Here is a 24908-nt window from a genome sequence, read left to right as displayed (position 1 = left end):
CTATGTCCCCCATTCAGATCTCATTCCCCCATTCAGATTTTAGAGGCCCTAATTCCCTCACTGGTCAGTCACAGCACTACAACCCCATGGTATCTATGATGTAAATGCCCTCTTTTCAGGTGGTGCTTCACTCTCACTGAAAGAGCTAATTGACACCTATGATATTCCCGCAAAGCATCAATTTACATATATGATTACCATGCAGTTTATAGCCAAATATCTCCTTCCTACGCTCTTCTATTCTCCCCAATACCTGGGATTTCTTTACCCACCGTTCACGTAGACTTAGGCCCCTTTCACACGGGGCGGATCATTACTGATCTGCCCCGTGAATCTCCGCTTGCTCAGCGGGGATCGCTCTGTTGATCCCCGCTGACCTGGTGGATGACAGGGCGGTCTCCGCACACTGTGCAGGGACCGCCCTGTCTTTTCTCCGCTCTCCCCTATGGGGGGATCAGATGAACACGGACCGTCTGTCCGTGTTCACCCGATCCGATCTGCCAGACGGATGGAAAAGTAGGTTTTTCCTCCGTCACACTTTGGCGGATCGGAGTGGGTCAGATGTCAGCGGGCATGTCACCACTGACATCCGCGGCTCCATAGAGGAGCACGGAGCGCCCGTTCAGGTCCGCAAAAAAAACTCGCCCCCTCCCTTGGACTACAGGAGAGGGGGTCAACTCCAACTATACTTTTGAGCGTCTTATAGCATTTAATGGCCTTAAAAAGGGGTTGTAAACCTTCGTGTTTTTTCACCTTAAAGCGGAGCTCCACCCTATTTTAACACTTGAGCTTAATTACATTGCAGCCTCGAATGAAGGCAGAAACGTTCCTGCGCATGTGCAGTCTTTACAGGGAGCAGGGACATAGAGCAGATAACTTGCAGCAAGCCTCCGCAATGACTCCTGGGAGCAATGACAAAAGCTCCCAGGAGACAGTGGGGTTAAGGGGAATGACGCACTACCCGCAGACTATGCTATGACTAAGCACTAGTTTCAGTGCGAAACGCGTCAGCAGTCAGGTTTTATTTTATTTTGCTGTGACTTGTAGTGCTGTCCTTCTTTTAATAAAAGACTACAATTTGTTCAGAGTGCAGCTGTCTAGAGACAATTTTTGTTCCTACCCGCAGTTAACACAGACGGGAAGGAAAGTGACAAATGAAGATAAGACAGGTACTGTCACTAAAAAAGGCTGCAATGTAATTGAGCTCAAGTGTTAAAATAGGGTGGAGCTCCGCTTTAATGCATCCTAGGCATTAAGGTGAAAAGAACACCTTGCTGTGGCAGCCCCCCCCTTGGTTTACTAACCTGAGCCCCGTCCTTCTCTTCATGGAGTCTCGGCTTTGATTGGATAGATTGATAGCAGCGCAACCATTGGCTCCCGCTGCTGTCAATCAAATGCAACGATGCAGGCGTCGGGGGGGGTGGGGTCGAGTCATACACTCGGCGTCTATGGACGCCGAGTGTATGACCCAGAAGCGCGCCCGCAAGGTAACCCCCTCGGGAGAGAGCTTCTCTTAGGGGGTTATCTAAAGCAGGGAGGAGCCCGACAGCCGCCGAGGGCCCCCCAGAAAAGGAGGATCGGAGCCACTCTGTGCAAAACGAGCTGCACAGTGGAGGTAAGTATGACTTGTATCTTATTTAATTTTTTAAATAAAGCTTTAGTATCCCTTTAAATACTCAGAATTCTCCAAATCATGGAGTATATGGGTCAGCAAACAACCTTCTCACCCTGTATAACTGTCTGCAGTGCCCATATTCTGTTCTCTGTATACTATAACGCTGTTTATTCACTATTTCAAGCTATGTGTTTCGTACTGTAATCACGTTTTATGCTGTTGCTTATTCTTAAAAATTCTATAAAAACTTGATAAAAAAAAAAAAAAAACTAGCTTTAATCATACTGTAGGGATTGCCTTTACTTTGCTGTCATCATGATATAGAGCAGGGGGTGAGTATAGTCACAACATTTGTTCAGGGTGTCAGACACTGGACAGTTATTAACTGTTCCTTCGTTGCAACTCAAATAGTTTATGATTTCATTTACCGTTTGTTTTTTCTTTCTTTGAACAGCTCCCCATTTTAAAACAAAATTCCCGATTTTAAACAAAGATTACCACAAAAGACAAACATTGGTTGTCATTGTGCCTATACCGCGCTTATCTACGTGAAACAGAACCAGGTGTTTTTTATTATATGTCAAAACATATATCTCTAAAATAGCGGAATTGTATTTCTGCTGCTGTAAAGGTAATGCGGGGTCTGTTTAATGTTCCAGTCAAATAAGTCAATCAGTCAAATATGTAACGCTCCACTCACACTTTTGTGGTAAAACGTGGGACGCGTCTGGGATGCCATTACTTCCAATAGCACCCCAATCGCGTGTGCGATTTTGTCACAGTTGTTGCGGAAAATTACAAAACTCGCCGCTTTTGCCCAAAAGATGCTCCTGCCTCTTTTTGAGTGACACGCTCCTTGCATTGCGATTTTGAAGCGATTGTAGCGCAATTTATCACGTGACACGCACGTCAAAATCGCACCGCGATTGGTGGAGCCATTAAAAATAACGGCATCGCAAACACATCCCGTTTTGCCGCGATTCTGGAATCGCGGGCAGAATCCCCCTGAGATTCCAGAACGCTCAGATGTGAATGGAGCCTAAAAGAAAGCTAGCTTTATTTAAATACTTGAGGACCGCCGCACGACGATATACGTAGACAAAATGGCACGACTGGGCACAAGGGTGTACATGTACCTCCCCTTTAAGAGCCCAGCCGTGTCGCGCGCTCGCGACCCGGTCCTCTCCTCCGTGACCGTCCCCGCGGTAACAGCGGACCCGATCGCTGCCGGTGTCCCGCAATCGGGTTACAGAGATGAAGAACGGGGAGAGGTAAGTGTAAACAAACCTCTCCCCGTGCTTCCTAGTGTGGCTGTCACTGATCGTCTGTTCCCTGTGTTAGGGAACAATGATCAGTGACGTCACGCGCACAGCCAGCGCTGGCCTTAGGTGTTCAGGCGCCCTGTGCGAGCTATTCCTGTGGCGCCCCACCATCTTCACCCCTCGCCCCCAAGACATTGTGAATTTGCCGCCCCCCTGAAAGTGCCGCCTGGTACATTGGTACCATCGGGTCCCATGTGATCATGTGAGCAACTGACTGCGACTTACATTCTGCAAGCTGTGATGGCCGCACGGCGCCCGCACAGCTCGCACACCCCAAAGGTCGGCCCTGCGCACAGCCACGCCCCCCCACAGTAAGAACACTCCCTTAGTGCACACTTAACCCCTACAGCGCCCCTTCCTGGTTAACCCCTTCACTGCCAGTGTCGTTTTCACAGTAAACAGTGCATTTTTATACCACTTTTCGCTGTGAAAATTACAATGGTCCCAAAATAGTGTCAAAAGTGTCCGATGTGTCCGCCATAAAGTCGCAGTCATTAAAAAAATTGCTGATCGCCGCCATTACTAGAAAACTCTTTTTTTTAAAGCACAAAAAAAAAAAACGGAAGATGTGATCAAATACCACCAAAAGAAAGCTCTATTTGTGAGGATTTATTTATTTTTTTGGGGTACAGCGTTGTACGTAAATGTGTCGTGAGCACAAGGAGTCACAGCAGCGCTGTCAGTTTGGGGCAAGGGGTGTGTTTAATGTATTAGCAGATTTAAATACACTAACAAATTGAAGCCACACTCCAGCTCACATTTTATAATCAGTCACAGCAAACATTTCTTGTTCCTTTTGGGACAAAGGTCTTACATGAATAAATAAAAGCTGATCATTATAAGCACCCTTGCCAGTGTTAATTGTTTTTCTCAACCCTGCAAACGGCTACATTTGTGGGATAGCTCATTATGTTGAAAAACAACAGATACTAGCCACATCACCTGGTGAAAATTAAATAACGAAAGCCTTAAAAAGGAAAGGTAATGCAGCCATCACATCTAAAAATTGGTAACCTGCAATATAATAAGGGGTAGATCCACAGAGAGAGTACGCCGGCTTATCTACTTATACGCCGGCGTACTTTCAAATTTCCGCGTCGTATCTTTGTTTTGAATCCTCAAAACAAGATACAACGGCATCTGGGTTAGATCCGACAGGCGTACGTCTTCGGATCTAAAATGCAATACTTCGGCGTCTGCTGGGTGGCGTTCCCGTCGTTTTCCGCGTCGAGGAAGGAACTTAGCTATTTCCGACGATCCACGAACGTATGAGCGGCCGTCGCATTTTTTTACATTGTCTCTAGTCGCCTTTTTTCGGCATATAGTTAAAGCTGTTATTTCGTGGCGTACTCAATGTTAAGTATGGCCGTCATTCCCGCGTATAATTTAAAATTTATTTTTTTCGTTTGCGTAAGTCGTTCGTGAATCGGGCTGGACGTAATTTACGTCCACGTCACAAAAAATTACGTCCTTGCGACGTCATTTAGCGCAATGCACGACGGGAAATTTAGGAACAGAGCATGCGCAGTTCGTTCGGCGCGGGGACACGCTTCATTTAAATGAAACATGCCCCCTACTCGCCGCATTTGAATTCCGCGCCGTTACGCCGCTTGAGATACACTACGCCGCCGTAACTTACGGCGCAAAATCTTTATGGATTCGAACCAAAGCCAGGTAAGGTACAGCGGCGTAGCATATCTCAGATGCGATGCGCCGGGGCAGATCTTTGTGGATCTGCCCCTAAATGTTTGCTTTTGGGTTAAATGATACTTTACCCACTTGCCTACCATGCTATAGCTACAGAGCAGTCTTCCGGTTCTAGGAGGGCTCCTATTGACTTCCTCCCACAAACGAGAGCCCGCTGCAGCGTGCACCCAGCATGCTCTGTGATTGCTGTATCCTCCGGACACAGCTGATCACAGATCAGGGTAAAGGGCCAATCACAACGGCCCTTTACCACTTGATCAGGTGTGTCCAATGAAAGCTGATCACAATGTAAACACACATGGGATAGGTTTTTGGAGGGGGAATAACTGCATACGAATACAAGTACCATTGAGTTGTAATAATATGATGGAGGGCTCTGAATAATGATTGAAATATAGTCGGGTGAGCACAGATATGGAAAAATAAATAAAACATGTAGGTGTTGTTGTTGGGTGGGGATATGTGATGGTAATGTTTTGTGTGTTTTTTAGTTTTTTTTTGTATAATGAAAAAAATTACAATAAAAAATAATTTGACTTAAAAAAAAAAACACTTTCCAGTTATCGGAATTCCTTTCCTCACACTGTCACAGCGTGAGGAGAGACGGTAACTGGCAAGTGTGAAAGGGGACAACTACACTCATAATCAGGGCACTGATCATACGTGTCATGATTATCAGTGCAACCCTGACAGTGCCCATCAGTGCCTCCTCATTAGTGCTACCTATTAATGCCCATCAGTGCCGTAAATCAGTGCGTCCTCCTCATCATTGCCCACCAGTGCCACCTCAGCAGTGCCCATCAGTGCCACCTCTCAGTGCCCATAAATGCCACCTATCAGTGCCCATCAGTGCTGCCTATCAATGCATCCTCATCAGTGCTGCCTATCAGTGCCTCCTCATCAGTAAAGCCTATCAGTGTCTCCTCATCAGTGCTGCCTATCAGTGCCTCCTCATCAGTGCTGCCTATCAGTGCCTCCTTATCAATGTTGCCTATCAGTGCCCATCAATGCCATCTATCAGTGCCCATCAGTACCACCTATCATGAATGAATGAATGAATGATTGACTTGTATAGCGCTACACATGCGAACTGAATCACCTCTAGGCGCTTTTTCCAGCCAGTGTCTGCTTGGCTGGTGCAGTCATTTTACCCCGTAGGATCTCAACACGCTTGGTACACACAGTCATACATATAAATACTGGGCCAATTTGGACAAGATCCAATTTACCTACCAGCATGTCTTTGGAGTGTGGGAGGAAACCGGAGTACCCGGAGGAAACCCACGCAGGCACAGGGAGAACATGCAAACTCCAGGCAGATGGTGTCGCGGTCGGGATTCAAACCAGCGACCCTTGTGCTGCTAGGCGAAAGTGCTACTCACTACACCACTGTGCTGCCCCAATCAGTGCCCTTCAGTGCTGTCTATTAGTGCCCATCAGTGGCACATATCAGTGCATCCTCCTCATAATTGCCCACCAGCGCCACCTCAGCAGTGCCCATCAGTGGCGCATATCAGTGCCGCCTCATAAGTGCACATCAGTGAAGGAGAAAAATTACCTGTATACAAAATTCTATAACAGAAACTTAGAAAAAAAAATGTTTTCAAAATTGTCAGTCTTTTTTTTTTATTTGTTAAGCAAAAAATAAAGAACCCAGTAGTGATTAAATACCACCAAAAGAAAGCTCTATTTCTTGGAAAAAATATGATAAAAATGTCCATATGGGTACAGTGCTGCATGACCACGAAATTGTCATTTAAAGAGGAGTTCCACCTAAAAATAGAACTTCCGCTTAACCCACTCCTCGCCCCCTTACATGCCACATTTGGCGTGTAATTTTTTTTTGGGGGGGGGGGGGGGGTGGGGGCTTCAGGAGAAGGGGACTTCCTGTCCCACTTCCTCCTTCCGCCGAGGGGCTGGAAAGGCGATTAGCTTAATCGCCTTTTCACAGCCCCTCCCTGTAGGCGAGCGCCTGTCCAATCGGACGGCGCCGCTCGCACATGCGCAGTGGGTGCCCGGCCGTGAAGCCGAAAGCTGTCACTGCCGGGTGCCCACACTAGGAATGAAGACGTTTATTAAAAGTCAGCAGCTACAAAAAGTGTAGCTGCTGGCTTTTAATAAACAGACACTTACCTGCTCCACGGGTCCAGCGACGCGCCGGCCGGGGCTCCGCTCCTCGCCCCCCCTCGCCGGCCGGCGCATCGCTGGAGCCGTGGAGCAGGTAAGTGTCTGTTTATTAAAAGCCAGCAGCTACACTTTTTATAGCTGCTGACTTTTAATAAACTTAAAAAAAGGCCTGGAGCACCCCTTTAAAATGTGAGAACGCTGAAAGCTGAAAATTGGCCTGGGCGGGAAGGGGGTCAACGTGCCGAGTAGGCAAGTGGTTAAACAATATAAACATTTTCTACACAGCCTCCGTCTTGTGTGCAATGCTATAATTGCACGTCACATGTGACAGCTCGACTTTTAAATGTGTCCACCTAATGTCACATAATAGCAGATCGCAGCTTTGTCCCAGCCAGGCTGTTCATTTTAACCCATGAACTGCTGGAGAAAAAAAAAAAAGAAGAGAAAAAACCTCTAGATCTGATCTTTCAAACAAAACAGAGAAAAAAAAAGCGCAACATTTATACAGGATAAACCCCCCTACAAGCTTCACAAACAGAAGCTGTGTGCACCTAGTGATGCCATTTGCCAGAAGTGCTTCTAGTAGCCCCTCCCATCTATTATATATATATATAAAGATTCCTAAGGAGGCAGCCCAGCTTAGTGCAACTCCTCCTTTCTTACTGCTGGGAAGGAAACTACATGAACAGCTGTGAAGACATCAGGAGAATTAAATTCACAGTCACGGGCATTGCGAGCCATCAGGCCTTCTTATGAGCGATAATAGGGAGGAAGAGCAATTACCGGGGAAGGGAATTAAGGACACAATCTGGAGCAGGAGCAGCGGGGGCGACTGCTGAAGATTTTTTTTCGAGTATCGTCTTTTTTTTACGGAGCTTCAGGTAAACGAGAGACAGAATCTGCGGTAAGACAAAGCATGGCTTTCACCATGCTCCGATCATTGCCCACGCACGTCGTGTACCCGGACTTTTCTATGATGTCTGAGGACGAGGAGAATAGGAGCGAGAGCGACAATTCCGACCAGTCGTTTGAATGCTACGACTCAGAAAAGAGGATGAAGGTGTCTCGGAAAACCGGGCAGGTGGTGGTGGTGAAGCAGAGGCAAGCGGCCAATGCCAGGGAAAGGGATCGGACACAAAGTGTTAACAGCGCCTTCACTGCCCTTCGCACGCTGATACCCACAGAGCCGGTGGACAGGAAGCTCTCCAAGATAGAGACTCTACGCTTGGCATCTAGCTACATCTCCCACCTGGCTAACGTGCTGCTGACAGGGGAGGGCTGCGAAGATGGGCAGCCGTGTTTCAGTACGGTATACAGACCCCGGGACGAGTCGGAGGGAAGACTGCCACGCAGCATTTGCACGTTCTGTCTTAGCAACCAAAGGAAAGGGGTAAGTGTAGAGGTACAAATCAAATGATACATTGCTGGCCAGCATTTATAATCTATTTATCTCTCTCTCTATATCTATCTATCTATCTCTCTATCTATCTCTCTATTGCTCTCTGTCTCTATCGCTCTCTCTATCTATGTATCCATCTATCTCTCTATCTATCTATTTCTATATCTCTCTCCATATCTATCTATCTATCTATCTATTGCTCCATGTCTCTCTCTTTCTCTCTCTCTATCTATGTATCTATCTATCTCTCTATCTATTTCTCTATCTCTCTCCATATCTCTCTCTCTATCTATCTATCTATTGCTCTCTGTCTCTCTCTCTATCTATCTATCTCTCTATCTATCTATTTCTCTATCTTTCTCCACATCTCTCTCTCTCTCTCTCTATCTATATATCTCTCTCTCTCTCTCTCTCTCTCTATCTATCTCTCTATCTATCTATTTCTCTATCTCTATCTATCTATCTATCTATCTATCTATCTATCTATCTCTCTATCTATCTCTCTATTGCTCTCTGTCTCTCTCTATCTATTTCTCTCTCCCTCTATCTCTCTCCATATATCTATCCATCTATTTCTCTATTGCTCTCTGTCTCTCTCTATCTATTTCTCTCTCTCTCTCTCTCTCTCGATCCCTCTCCCAATCTCTCTCTATCTATCTATCTATCTATCTATCTATCTATCTATCTATCTATCTATCTATCTATCTCTCTATTGCTCTCTGTCTGTCTCTCTCTCTCTATCTATCTATTTCTCTCTCCCTCTATTTCTCTCCATATCTCTCTCTCTATCTATCCATCCATCTATTTCTCTATTGCTCTCTGTCTCTCTCTCTATCTATATCTCTCTCTCTCTCTCTCTCTCTCGATCCCTCTCCCAATCTCTCTCTCTCTCTCTCTCTCTCTCTCTCTCTCTCTCTCTCTCAAAATATAGGGGGCAAGAATTTAGGTAACTAAGTTACAGTAATAGAAGTGTAATTTTAAACTGCAATGCTGAACCTCCTAAAGCAATTGAGGAAAGACTAGCCCACCTCTGAAATGCTGATTAAAAACAGAAAAGCAAGGTAATGTTGCAACCATGGTGGTTCCAGGTTTGAAGTTCACCAAACACCACAAGTAGTGAGTTACAATATAATATAAATAAGATAATATGCAGTAAGGTCTATGTTCTCAGTCAATTAATGCCGAATTCAGCAGCCAGCTATTTCAGTTACAGCAGACCTTGCAAGGGATGCTGTGTTTTTATTATCAATACGAAAAAAACAGTTAGGCATCAGTTTGAGTTAGAATTGATGCCGTCCACAGAGATCCCAGGACTAGTCTATTACATACAGATACCAGGACTAGTCCATTACAGATCCCAGGACTAGTCTATTACATACAGATCCTAGGACTAGTCTATTACATACAGATCCTAGGACTAGTCTATTACAGATCCCAGGACTAGTCAATTACAGATACCAGGACTTGTCCATTACAGATCCCAGGACTAGTCCATTACAGATCCCAGGACTAGTCTATTACATACAGATCCCAGGACTAGTCTATTACATACAGATCCTAGGACTAGTCTATTACATACAGATCCTAGGACTAGTCTATTACATACAGATCCTAGGACTAGTCCATTACAGATCCCAGGACTAGTCTATTACATACAGATCCTAGGACTAGTCTATTACAGATCCCAGGACTTGTCCATTACAGATCCCAGGACTAGTCCATTACAGATCCCAGGACTAGTCCATTACAGATCCCAGGACTAGTCTATTACATACAGATCCTAGGACTAGTCTATTACATACAGATCCCAGGACTAGTCTATTACAGATCCCAGGGCTAGTCTATTACATACAGAACCCAGAACTAGTCCATTACAGATCCCAGGACTAGTCCATTACAGATCCCAGGACTAGTTTATTACAGATCCTAGGAATAGTCTATTACAGATCCCAGGACTAGTCTATTACAGATCCCAGGACTAGTCTATTACAGATCCCAGGACTAGTATATTACAGATCCCAGGACTAATCTAGTAAAGATCCAGGGTACTGATTCTAAGATGCTATCCAGGGCACTGGAAAGACAATGGGGTTAATTTACAAAAAAAAAAAACAACAATAAAAAAAACTAAAATAATAATACAGATAGTAAATGTTAAACTAGTAAATAATATTCCAACATTTAAGAGCTATTAGTGTTTATTTACTAAAACGGGAGAGTGCAAAATCTGGAGCAGATATGCATGGCATCCAATCAGCTTCTAACTTCAGCTTGTTCAATTATGATTTGACAAAAGAGAAACTGGAAGCTGATTGGTTTCTATGCAGAGCTGCACCAGATTTTGCACGCTCCACTTTTAGTAAATAATCCCCAACAGCTCCTAAACTAGTAAATAATATTCCAACATTTAACAATTAGGATCTGTAATATTATTATTATACAGCATTGATTTAGTTTGTGCAGTGAAATAAAATATTTTTATTATTCTATTTTTATTATTGCTGTTATAATTTGTAATGTATAAGAAGGAACAGGGTAAAAATAAAAAGGAACAATATATTTCTAAGAAAACGTATAAATGCAGAACCTCTGAATGAGGCCACACTGGACAATAGCCCAGCATTGGTATCGTAAAGATCTCATGTTATTAATTAAACTAATTTATTGTTACGTAAACTTAGGAATACAAAAACGGAAGCAGGTGTGATAGAAATAGTTGATACATACACAAAGAATCGTAATATCTTGCGTTGGCACTAAAGCTGAAATCCCATTTTTATAATTACAAGAAACTAATAAAAATGGAATATTGTCATTCTGTTTCATTTAAAAGATCTCCAAAATATCCTTCCAAAATGATAAATCTAGTCTAACTGGATTTAAGTGCACATGCTGCTAAAATGTGTCAAACTTCCAATGTATTCTTTGTAATTTTAGTGTACAATAATAAAAAAAAGAAAAGCTCAGAGGTGTAATGTATTGTGCAGAGCCTGCTGGTGCTGCACAGTAACAAAAGGCAGCAAAGCAGCACTCTGGGGTAATCTTTACATTTTGGCTGGAGGGATAAGCAAAGCGCTTTGCAGGGGCCTCAGACATATGAGCTGTGGTGATACCTTTTTCTTAAATTAAATCCAATGCCATTGTTATCATTTCCACACTGGATTTTTGAATACCGCCGCCTTTATTTGCTAGAAGACTGAGGTTTTCCTGTGAATGAGGGGTGCAGCTATTTTTGGCTGTGGAGTTTCTCCTCTCTATATAAATAAACTCCCTCTCCATATAAATGTTTCATTGCAACATTGTATAGATATACTTCCCTATCCCAAGTGGCAGCCATGACATAGGAGTTATACAGCACAACTGTCCACAACTGTCCACAACAAAGGCGGAGGCTTGTTAGTGTTTGTGTTGCGTTAACATATTGATCAGGCCTACCCTCATTAGGACAAAGTGTGGCACTTGTTAAATAGTGGATATGTCAATTAGGTTTTCTTTTTATCCAGCAGTGTCAGTGCAACAACAACAAAGGGGCCGTTTAATAGGCTATTCCTCTATTGTGTCAGCGGGCTGATAAAAGTCATTCTGCACAGAGGTGGCTTTTGTAATCGGTGGAGTTGATTTACTAAAAGTGGAGAGTGCAAAATCTGGTGCAGCTCTGCATGGAAAGAAACCAATCAGCTTCTACCTTCAGCTTCTTCAATTAAGTTTGACAATAAAACCTGGAAGCTGATTGGTTTCTATGCAGAGCTGCATCAGATTTTGCACTCTCCAATGTTAGTAAATCAACCCCAGTGTGTCTTTGCAATGCACAGGAGTACGGCTACTTTCATACTTAGACCACCCAAGCTTTAGCGGTAAAGCGCAGCAAATTTCAGCGGCGCTGTGCGGGCGGGAGCGGGGTGCTTTAAACTCCAAAGAAGTGGTTAAAATCGCCCGAAACGCGCCGCTGCCCAAGCTCTTTGGCAGCGCTGCCCGTTGATTTCAATGCAGGAGCGGTGTATACAGCGCTCCCGCACCACCCCAAAGATGCTGCTTGCAGGACTTTTTTTTTCCATCCTGCAAGCGCACCGCCCCAGTGTGGATGCCCTCAGGCTTTCACACTGGGAAGGCTTGAGAGGTGTATTTCTGGCACTATTTTTACCGCTAAAACGCCTGAAAAGCGCCTTCAGTGTGAAAAGGCTCTAAGAGATAGCACTATATTTACAAATATATTTTGTGTTTGAGATATAAAATACATCTGATCGAGTACATTCACCACGCAGAGATGGGTTAACCTGGGTCTGTGCAGCTACAACAAAATATCCCCTGTAGACTGTCACTATCACTTGCTAATTGGCCAATAACAACGTCCTTTACTGCATATTATGATGAATCACTAAGAGTCTAATTTACATACAGGTCTGGTAAATGAGAGATACATTGGTGGGGGGGGGGGGGGGGGGGCTGAATTACTAAAACTGTAGCTTCAGCTTCCAGATTTTATTTTCAGTTTAATTGAAGAAGCTGAAGTTAGAATCTGATTGGCTGCGGTGCACAGCAGCTCCAGGTTCTGATTGCTCCAGTTTTAGCAAATCAACCCCCATTATTGTCTACCAATAAAATATACGAAAATATTGTTTTGTTGCAAACTGTTACTTTGCCACTATTGCTACTTTATATATTACCTAAAGGGGTTGTAAACCCTCATGTTTTTTCACCTTAATGCAGCCTATGCATTAAGGTGAAAAAACACCTGTCAGTTACCGCCCCCCCGTTTTACTTACCTGAGCCCTGGAATTTCCCACAGCTGAGACGCGACCTTCCTCTTGACTCCTGATTGGATAGATTGATAGCAGCGCAGCCATTGGCTTCTGCTGCTGTCAATCAAATACAATGACACGGTGCCAGGATGGCAGGGCCAAGTCCAGCATTCTGCGTCTATGGACGCAAATGCTGGATTCGGGAGCGCGCCCGCATGGTAACCCCCTGGGAGAGCACTTCTCCTAGAGGGTTATACGATGTGAGGAGGACCTACCAGCGCCCACAGGGGAACCCAGAAGAGGAGGAACAGGGCCACTCTGTGCAAAACGAACTGCACAGTGGAGGGCCGCCAAGGGACCCCAGAAGAGGAGGATCGGGGCCACTCTGTGCAAAACGAACTGCACAGTGGAGGTAAGTATGACATATTAAAAAAAAAATTACTTGAAGCTTTACAATCACTTTAAAATATCAAAGTGTGATATTCAGTAGCTCATTTCAAGATTATAAGTAATTATGATAAACGCTTACTAACTGTAAACCTATTTTACAAAGCTCCAAGATACATATTGGTTACAGCTCAGTCCCACTAGTGGTTTGTTGGTTGCTAGTCATTAAAGGCCTATGGGATTGATTTACTAAAACTGGAGGGTGCAGCTCTGCATATAAACCAATCAGCTTCCAGGTTTTATTGTTAAAGCTTAATTGAACAGCTGAAGTTAGAAGCTGATTGGCTGCCATGCACAGCTGCACCAGATTTTGCACTCTCCAGATTTAGTAAATCATCCCCTGTGTTTGTGAAGAAACTCAATAGGCCGGCCACCCAGGCTGATGCTTTACCAAGGATGAGGCGTGGTGACGCACCAGCACAAATGCTTCTTGGTTCAACCAGGTGCTGCCAGCGCACATGCGCTAAATGGTCAGTCCTCTTTGTCTATATGGAGGGGATTTATTTGCTTTTAAAAAAGAGTATTGTGCGATAATAAAGTTCCCTGAAGCACCTGTTACAACACTTCTGCATGCCCCAAAATATTCAGGAGGCTTGTGCATCTCAAAACGTACAAAGGTTATGTATGGCCTGCTTAACTTTTGGGTTATAAAAAATAATCCTGCTGGCTCATGTATTGGGACAGACTGGCTCTTGTATTGGGGCAGACTGGCCCCTGAATTCCATATTCATATGTCCAACCTTACCTTAAGGCTACTTTCACACTGAAGCGCTGGCGGTAAAATGACAATATTTTTTGCGGCGTTTTACGGCTTTGTTTGCCGCGATTTCCGGTTTTAACCGCCGCTAGCGGCCCGAAAAAGGGTTAAACCCGCCCGCAAAAACGCCTCTTTGCACATTTTGCAGGTGGGTTGGAGGCACTACCCCATTGTTTTCAATGGGCAGGGGCGCTATAGGAGTGGTATTTTTACCGCTCCTACAGGGCCTTAAAGATGCGGCTGGCAGGACTTTTTTAAGCGTCCCACCAGCGCAACACTCCAGTGTGCAAGCCCTGTGCGAGTCCTGCTGCTGCGTCCATTGACACAGACAGGGTGACTCGGCCCCAGCCTCCTCGCTCCCGTGTCATAGCTTTTGAATAACAGCAGTGGGAGCCAATGGCTCCTGCTGCTATCAATCCATCCAATCAGAAGAGCGACAGCAGTTGGAGATGCTGCACTCGTGTACATTGCTTGGCTCGGATCGGGCTGCAGCATAGAAGGTTTTTCACCTTAATGCATTCTAAAAAACAGCTTTACAACCACTTTAACCCATTCATTCCGCATTCTTGCAAATGTTTAAAACTACAAATGCGTTCAGCCTTGAATGTTATGGGAAGTAGATGTGAAAAGTACAGTAGCCCATAGCAAACCATCTCAATTTCATAGTCAAAATAAGCTAAAAATGACTGAGAAAGGGTTACTCCACAGACTAGCCCTATGAAAAGTAAAACAAACAAGAGGTCCTGTCACTCTTGGCTGATCCGCAATACTCAAGGAGGTTTTTTTTTTCCCCCTTTTCCATTATATTTTTTTTCACAAAGAGTTTCCATTATATTAATGAATACATTGATTTTTAGCATATGACTGAATTTTGTTTCATGTGAGCACTGATAGAGGATATAGGTGTAGACATCTGTAACTGTTCTTTATTGTGTTATAGTTTGCTAAGACCGTTCATTATCGTTACAGGCCTCTAGGAGGGATCACGCCGGGGGCTGCCTTAAGGTTCGAGGACTGAACACAATACGGATTCCACAAAGATGATCGTTGCTTTTCCCCAGGACTAAAAGGAGGAAAAGAAGCAATACAAGGCCCGATAATTTAATTTTCTACTAAAGACAGAAAAATAAAAATTAGAAGGACCAACAAGGTGGCCGAGAGCCGCGGCTAAACCAGAGCAGAGCTGGTCACGTTATCTCTGAATGTTGCTATATGTGGGAGAACCTGAGCGAGTTGGGGTACAGCTGTCTTGAAACTGGGGGAGGGGAAAACACATCACGATAAAGGTCTGGAACTTTTATATCACATTTGGGACAAAAGATTTCTGGGTCACCAACCCCTGGAAGACTATGTGAAATAGAAAATATTTGTACATAAGTTCACCAAATTTATAGATTTTTTTAATTAAAATAACATTATTAAAATGTGTTTTTTGTTCTTTTTTATTTTATTTTTTTAAGAGGTTTACAATTGTGTATTATCTTTCAGCATTACTGAATTATTTATCATTTACTATCAAGTGCTGACTGGCAACTGCACTTTAACAGATTGTGCTGCTTATATTTAACAAAGTTCAATCAAAAAATCAAAGCGGTATTAAACCCAAAACCAAAAGTGTAATATCTCAACCCTCTAACTGCTACATATGCTTGCTCTTTTGAAAAAGAACAGACTTACTGGCCAGATCACCAGCTGGAAATAAAATAAAGAAAACCTAATAAAGAAAACCGAATGCAGCTACCACATCTAAGAATTGATAAGCTGCAATATAATAAATGTTTAATACCGCTTTACCCACTTGATTACTGGGCACTTATACCCCCTTCCTGCCCAGGTCAATTTCCAGGTTTCATCGCTCTCACACTTTGAATGACAATTTTTTCACACAAATAGAGCTTTCTTTTGGTGGTATTTAATCACCACTGGGGTTTTTATTTATTTTTTGCAAAACAAACAAATAATAAATAAAAATAAAAAATTTGAAAACCAAAACATGTTTTATATTTTGTTATAAAATTTAGCAAACAGGTAACTTTTCTCCTTCACTGATGAGGAGGCACTGATAGGTGGCACTTATGTGCACTGATTGGTGGCATGGAGGGGTGGTACTGATGGACACTGATAGGTGGGGCTGGTGGGCACTGATAGGCGACATTGGTGGGCACTGATAGGTGGCACTGCTGGGCACTGATTAGCAGTTCTGATGGGCACTGAGAGATGGCACTGGTGGGCATGAATTTTCAGCACAGGAAGGCAGTGATTAGCAGCACTGGTGGGCACTTAGGGGACCGATGTCCCTCTAACACAGTGGTTCTCAACCTGGGGGTCGGGACCCCCTTGGGGGTCAGATGACAATTTGCCAGGGGTCACCAAATCCTGGGCTGTTCCTGAATCCCGCACCGCTCTCCCAGCCCTTTCATGGCTGCCCAGCAGGGCTGTTTCTGGAGCCCACAGCCGCCCACTCAGCCTCTTTGCAGCCGCCCATTCAGTTCATGGGGGGGGGGGGGGGCAAAGACTAGGTGTCAGCTGGCTGGTGAGGAATGTGAAGTGGGAGGGGCTATCTCCTGATTTGGGCATAGGTGTCACTGCTGCGGGACACCACAAAGTCGGAGACACAGTGAAGCCGGAGACACAGTGAGTTACACTACCTGTGATTATAGTTGCTATTAAAAGTCCCCACTACAGTTCTCAGATGACCTTCATCAAGAGTGCCTAATTTGGCTGATCAGAACTCCCCCCAGCACTGCACAGCACTCATCCCAGCCCCCCACCAGCACTGCCACTGATCCCACCCCCCATCCTCACCCACACCAAGGAGTAAGAGAATGAGTAAAAATAGAGAATACATCCTTCTGTTAAAAAAAAATAAAAAAAATAGAGACCACATGGGAGAGGAAAAAAGAAGGAGGAACAAAAAAGGGAGAGAAAGAATAGGAGAAAGAACAAGAGACGGCTAGAGCGAGGGATGGGGAAAAAAAACAAGAAATTGAGATAGAGAGAATAAAAGGGAAAGAAAGGAGAACAAAGAGAAAAAGTGGTAAATCCTAAAATGTACCATAAGGGGTTTTAATACTGTACAAGTGGAAGGGACTCACGGAGCGCTAAATGTCCGTGGGTTAGGGGCGCAAATTACTTGTCTTGCCTTGGGTGCTGACAGCCCATGCTACAAAAATAATTTTACTGTTAGGGGTCCCCACAACTTGGGAAATTTTATCAAGGGGTCACGGCACTAGTAGGTTGAGAACCACTGCTCTAACAGAAGCTGGTTACCAGCCTTATTCTTTTCTTCACGCTGACAGCGTAAAGAAAAAAAAAAAGCTTCTGTTTACTTCCGTGGCTGACAGCTGATCACGTGGTAAAGGGCCCGCTGTGATTGGCCGTTTACCCTGCTCTGTGATCAGTCAAGTCCAAAAAACTTGGCAATCACAGAGCGCAACACGCGGGCAGTGTACATTTGCATTTGTGCTGTGGCCATCTTTTGGCTATAGCGCAAACATTAAGTGGTTAAATAAGCTGTTATATCTACGATGACACATAGGTTGGCGTTGCCTTCAATGGCTGGTAAAGTATGTACAGACAGCAGCATCCTTTTAACTTACATACCTGTATATCAAATTATTTAATTCGACAAGCAATGGTAATTTCCAACCTACTTATCTATCTGCTGTCTATAAATTCCTCCAGACAGACATGCACCAAATCTTTTCTTTAAATAAATGGCCAACGAAACTTTTTTTTTTTTGTTATGGATAGAGTGTAAAGGATTAGAACTCCGTCAGATTTACCTTTACTTCCTGTCCTGCTGATGTTTTACCAGATAGGAAGTGAGGGGAACTCTTCAACAGCAACACAAACAGAAAAAGTGGATTTTTGGCTTTACATACATATTAAAGAGGTAAACATTTCTAGGAGGAAATGAACTCTGGAAGATGTACCCCAAAAAAGGCAAGCAGAGGGTAAAGGAGTAGTCACCAAAATTACTGTGCTCTCCCTGTAGCTGATCTTTCCCTACTACTGACTAACCAGTAGTTATATATAAGCATGCTTACACAATATTTTACAAAGGATCTTTCTGTCAACAAGATCCAGAGTATAAACATCAGTAAATTTGTATGTCTGTGTGCAATTGGCCTTAACCACTTGCTGCCTGCTTGCAATGTACTGTGGACGAGCGGCCTCTGTCAAGGGCAAAGCGACATACCCTGCATACTGCCTAAGTCACTGCTTACTTCCGGGTTTAGGGCGCACGCAGGCACCCATTGTAATTGTGCACAGTGGGAGCCTGTCAGCAAGACCTGCTGATTGGCTGTATACAATGACAGCCCAGAACTCTGTGCTGATAAACAACACAGTGCTCTGTACAGAGGGAGCAATCTGTCTAAGCAGGGATGAGACACTGCAAGATCTAATATTAAAAGCAGCACACTTCACACACATTACACATAGTTAGGCACAAATGTAACCCTTTGATCACTCTAGATGTGAACCCCTTCTCAGCCAGTGTCATTAGTACAGTAACAGTGTGTACTGTGTAGTATTACAGTATCAATGTCACTGATGATGTCAGTGGCAGTTAGTTCCCCCCAGCGTCAGTTAGTGTCAGATTTCCCACTGCATTATCGCAGTCGCCATTAGTAGTATAAAAAAATTAATTAATTAGAGGTCCACCAAAATTTCGGCCGCCAAAACATATACCGTATATACTCGAGTATAAGCCGACCCAAATATAAGCCGAGGCACCTAATTTTAGAACAAAAAACTGGGACAACGTATTGACTTGAGTATAAGCCTAGGGTGTCCATCTTTAACCTTATAAAATTGTTTTAAACTATTACACCCAGAGGCGCCTCTTCCCTTGTTGTTGTTCATCTGCATGCCTCACTGTGCCTCACTTTGTCCGTGTGCATGCCTCACTGTGTCCATGCCTCACTGTGTCCATGTGCATGCCTCACTGTGTCCATGCCTCACTGTGTCCATGCCTCACTGTGTCCATGCCTTACTGTGCCCATGCCTCACTGTGTCCATGACTAGACCAAATTTTAACATGGGAGTCTATGGAATGGGTGCCCGGGTTTGAAAAATCGATGCTCCCCAGCTGTAGGTCCCCCAGACGACAAACTTTGCACACTTATAAAGAAGAAATTGGGCTTCATGTGTGCCAAGTTCCGGGTCCAGGGGACCTACGGCCGGCTGGTACCGGGTCCCCAAATCACTGGAGAATTTACCGTTTAACACAGGAGTCTATAGAAGGGGTGCCTGGGTTTGAAAAATCGGTGCTCCCCGGGCGTATGTCCCCCGGACAACAAACTTTGCACACTTGTAGAGGAAGAGAGTGGCTACATGTCTGCCTACCGGATGGTAACGGGTCCCCAAAGTCCGGGAGATCAGGTACAAAAAGCTGACTCGAGTATAAGCAGAGGGAGGCATTTTCAGCACAAAAAAATGTGCTAAAAATCTCGGCTTATACTCGAGTATATACGGTAGTCCGAAATTTGTGTTTTCGGCATTCAGCCGAAAGAAGAAAAGGTAACGAAAACAGGGCGGTCCGCCCTGGGTAGAGCACATTGCAGGGGTGTTTAAGTAAGAGATTGCAGACATGATACAAGAGATGGTCAGAGACTTCAGAAATGCGATTTTCTTGAGCTTTTCTTGCACTAAAGGTGCCAATAATGGCCAACAATAAACACATATTAATTTAAATTGATGATATTAATGAAAAAGTTGTATGTTATAATACAATTATATATAAAATATAAAAGTATACATATTTATACAGGCGGTCCCCAGGTTACAAACATCAAACTTAGGCCTCATACACACAACCGAGGAACTCGTCGTAATTGAAACATCGTTTTCCTCGACGAGTTCCTTGTTAGGCTTGTCGAGAAACTTGACAAGCTTGCTTTGCGTACACACTGTCAAGACCAAATCTCCTTGTTCTCAAATGCGGTGACGTACAACACGTACGACGGCAGGGGAAGTTTGATTCCACTGGCACAACCCTTGGGGCTCCTTTTGCTAAAGCCACCGAGTGTATGACTCGGCCCCGTCCCCCGGCAGCCGCGTCATTGGATTTGAATGACAGCAGCGGGAGCCAATGGCTGCGCTGCTATCAATCTATCCAATGAAGAGCCGAGAAGCAGGGAAATTTGGGGGTTAAGGAATGTAAAGCGGGGGGGGGGCTGGGAGGCCGGACACAGCAAGGTGTTTTTTCACCTTAATGCATAGGATGACAAAACATAAAGGTTTACAACCCCTTTAAGAACAAATCTGTACACCCTATCTTGTTTGTAACCCGGGGACTGCCTATATATATATATATGTATATATATATATATATATATATATATATATATATATATATATATATATATATACCATAGTTTGTAGGTGCTATAACTTTCACGCAAACCAGTCAATATACACTTCTTGGGAATAGTTTTTTTTTTTTAATCAAAGACGTAGTAGAAAAAGTTTTGGCCAAAATATATGAAGACATTTTTTTTTTTTTTTTTTTTTTATTGAATATGTTTTATAGCAGAAAGTACAAAATACGTTTTTTTTTTCAACATTTTCGGTCTTTTTTAATTTATATCACAAAAAATTAAAAACCCCAGTGGTGATCAAATAGCACCAAAAGAAAGCTCTATTTGTGTAAAATAAAAAAACACATCAATTTTGTTTGGGTACAGTGTTGCATGACCGTGCAATTACCAGTTAAAATAGCGCAGTGCCGAATATCAAAAAATGGCCTGGTCATGAAGGGGGGAAAATCTCCTAGAGTGGTTAAGTGGTTAAGCTGGCCAACAGACCTTCCAGTGATACTGTTGATATTGAATGGAACCACAAGCAAACTAAACATACTGTAAGCAATGTATTCATCTTTCTAATGTTGGTCATCTTAAAGACTAATGATCTCATGTTATAGGTATGAAAGACTTGCAGGGAGTTTGGCTAAAGGAAAACAATATACACTACAGCTCAGCAGGAAGGACGGTAAAGGCCAAAGGTCTGTGTTTCTGAATTCATAAACCCAAAGCTGATAAAACACAGAGCCAATATTTTCTATATATATAATATTCATTACAATAGGACAAAAAAAATAAAACTGACCTGAGAAGTCTTAGAGGAAGCTGATATTGTCAGAGTACCAGGCAGCATACTAGTATTGGGACAGTAATGCCATTGGATTCTCAGTATGGCAGCTTCTATACAAGGTTTCCCAAACACGCATTTTCCAAATGAAATATGTACATCAAAGGGAATACAGTTGTGCAAATTTATAACATTACCACCAATTCGTTTATCTACTGTTGACAGCGCAGTTTTAAGAGGGCCATAAATGATTTAAATGATCTACTGTAAGGGTAGGCTGATTGTACCCATTGATTGGGTACAACCAGCAAGTCAGATTTTTTACATGCAATTACTGCCAGTGGCCAGTGTTCTCCTGGCAGGGACGACTTCCCATGCACACCTCCCCTGTGAAAATCACAGTAGCTCAATTGGGAGCCTAGCCATGCCTACAGATTGAACCCAATAGGGGTAGGCTGGTACAGGCTACCAAATACTGTATTGTTATAAGAACAATCTTATGAACCAAGGTAACTCGGTTGGTTACTTAGGATTAATGTGACAATTTTAATCTGTACTGTTAAGTAAATACTTTCAATAAAAATCTATTGTTAAAATCACAGTAGCTCTGTGGGAGGCATTCCTCCATCAATGCTGACTGTGTTGATGAGGGAATCAAGCGATTTTCTTTCCTGCAACCCTTGCAAGAAAGAAAAATCGCATCATCTATGGCATTCCTACAGGGTCATTTTAAATGGCCCAGGCATTGTTTTCCTGGATATGTCAAACACAAGTCAGCAAATTGCCATTGCCTTTAATGAAGCAGTACATGAGGGTTCAGAGGCTGTTTGATCTGCCTTATGTTGCACTGCGTTTTCTTGGATGTAGCAAGTCTTATTAGGCCTCAAGCACACAGGGCATCTGCCCAGCTCTTCTGGACTCCTTTCCTCCTGGCAGCTGCGTTTTGGCAAAAAAAAAAAAACACTCGACGCTTGCAAATGCACATTTAGGGGTAGATTCACAGACAAGATACGACGCCGTATCTCCAGATACGCCGTCGTATCTCTGAGTCCGGCTGGTTGTATCTATGCGCCTGATTCATAGAATCAGTTACGCATAGATTTCTATTAGATCCGACCGGCGTAAGTCTCTTACGTCGTCGGATCGTAACTGCATTTTTCCGCTGACCGCTAGGGGCTTGTATGCTGATTTACGCGTCGAAATATGTAAATCAGCAAGATACGCAAATTCACGAACATACGCCTGGCTGACGCAGTACATTTCCGGGGTGGCCGCGGTCCGCATTTGGAAACGGTCCTGTGCGTTTTTGGTTCTGATTCAGGTGTGAATCCAGGCAAAAATTCGGACCCGAGTCGCACCTGAATTGGCCTCGACCGCAGCATGTGTGAACCCAGCCTTAACTTTAGTAACCTCTCCATGATTTTCAAATCGGGTGTACGGGCCAAAAAAAAAAAGCTCAACAAACCAAGAGCAGCAGAATTGCAAAGCTACATCTATATTCAGTAACTGTATAAAAAATAGGATTTTATATTAAATCTATAAAACAGCACTGATAAGAAATACTTATTAAGCTTGAGTGTAATAAATCTTATCACCTTTGATCTGACGTGACTTGACTTGAGTAGGTGATGCTCCACTGACATGGAAGGGATGAGGGCTGTGAAAATGAAGAAAAACAGTTCCTGGAAATGGAAATAAATTATATTCTGTAAAGATTAAAACCAAACATACCAATATAAAATTTACCAAAATTGTGTATATTTATTTTAATATACCGGTAATCCACAGAAAATTCTCTCTAAAATATGGGGCTTCCCCTTTCTACTAATGCTGACCATAGACATATACCCTATGGGCCAGATTCAGAGAGAACTTACGCTGACGTATCTGTTGATACGCCGTGTAAGTTCTAGGATGCGCCGTCGTATCTATGCGCTGTATTCTTGAAACCAGATACGCCTGAATTCTGGCTCCATCCGACCAACGTAAGTCTCCTACGCCGTTGTATCTTGGGTGCATATTTACGCTGGCCGCTAGGGGCGCTTCCGTTGATTTACGCGTCGAATATGTAAATGACCTAGATACGGCGATTCACGAACGTACTTGCACCCGTCGCAGTAAGCTATGCCGTTTACGTAAGGCGTACGTCCGACGTAAGTTTACCCCTCATAAAGCAGGCATAAGTCATGTTAAGGTATGGGCGCGGGAACAGCATCGTATTTTACGTTGTTTACGTAAGTCGTACGTGAATGGGGCTGGGCGTAAGTTACGTTCACGTCATACGCATTGAGCCGTCGTATCTTAGGGAGTATATGCGACGTGATTCTGAGCATGCGCGCGCATGCGCCGTTCGATCGGCCATTCATTTACATGGGGTCACGGTTCATTTCAATACATCACGCCCACTACGGGAAATGCGCCCGGCGTAAACATGCGCCCACGATACGACGGCGTAGGCAAGTTACGTCGGTCGTAGGAAGCCTATTTTTATTCTCAGATTGTGGGCACGGCGTACAGATACGACGGCGCATAGTTACACTTACGCAGCGTATCTCGAGATACGTCGGCGTAAGTGCTTTGTGAATCCGGGTCAAAGAGTCCAGTATTCAGAAGCGATAATAAAAATCAGGGGTGTTGCTATTGCCCATGGGGCAGAATTGCTCCCTTTTGTCAATCTCATAAAAGGGGCAGCAGCAATATTATTTTTTTCCACCTGAGACAAATGGTGTATTTTCACCAAGCAAAGCAATACACCCCCTTGCTGCTGGCATACTTTGTTTACAATGGTGGGTCTTGCGGGCTTGTAGTTTCAGCTGCAGATGTCAAGCTGTGCGACAGCTGAAAATACATTTCCCACCAACCCAAGTGCCTCCCCTTTTAAATCTGAGATTGTCCCTCCTGCACCTAGCATTTTGTTCAAAAACCTAATGGGACCTAATCAATATATGAGAGCTAATAGCAATGGCGATTAGCAAAGAGTTGCAACCGGACGGATTTTAGTTTTCTCCAGTGTACTTGTGAAAACATTACCATCTCCGTGCTTCTTTAGGCTGCAACACTGATCACTTTTTCTTTAATTTTTACCTTACCAGAAGCGGAAGAAAAATTCACGACAATTAAATCTTATGGACCTCTTTACACTGGTCAGTTGCGGGTCAGCTGCGTTTTTAAAAGTCCTGCATGCTGCATTTTTTTTTTATTATTGAACAGTTTATGAGTTATAAATACAAAACAGCCTGATATTTCTCAAATAAAAATCATACAAAAAAACGGTACACATTAAACAAAAATCTTTTCTTTTTCTTTTTTATTTGGTGGGTCAGAATCGGTTGTCAAAAGTTGTGTACACACTAGCGAAGATGAAACGATCTGTTCCGTATATGAAATTGTTTTCTTATAGTGTGTACCCCACTTTAAGGTTGGGAAAGTCACATGTCTGGCCCCTGAACAAGACACACATCCAGTATGTATGAAATTGTATGTATCAGTGGCGGCTGGTGCTCAAAATTTTGGGGGGGGGGGGGGGGGGCGCAAACGGAAAAAAAAATTGCAGCCACTGTGCCCATCAAATGCAGCCACTGTGCCATCAATTGTCACCACTGTGCCATGCCATCAAACGCAGCCACTGTGCCATCAATTGTCACCACTGTGCCATGCCATCAAACGCAGCCACTGTGCCATGCCATCAAACGCAGCCACT

The 24908-nt window shown here is 43.7% G+C and overlaps 1 protein-coding gene across 1 annotated transcript; it reads left to right on the top strand.

Annotated features, from left to right (window-relative positions):
* The first annotated feature begins 7409 nt into the window (after positions 1-7409).
* TCF15 (transcription factor 15) lies at positions 7410-15541 on the top strand. The gene is made up of 2 exons (XM_040330725.1): positions 7410-8161; positions 15083-15541. The coding sequence occupies exons 1-2, from the start codon at positions 7688-7690 to the stop codon at positions 15155-15157; spliced, it is 549 nt and encodes a 182-aa protein (XP_040186659.1). The 5' UTR covers positions 7410-7687; the 3' UTR covers positions 15158-15541.
* The last annotated feature ends 9367 nt before the right edge of the window (positions 15542-24908 follow it).

Source organism: Rana temporaria, chromosome 12 (genome assembly GCF_905171775.1).
Source record: "Rana temporaria chromosome 12, aRanTem1.1, whole genome shotgun sequence".
In the NCBI taxonomy this organism is placed as follows: Eukaryota; Metazoa; Chordata; class Amphibia; order Anura; family Ranidae; genus Rana; species Rana temporaria.
This window is presented reverse-complemented; position numbering and strand designations above follow the sequence as displayed.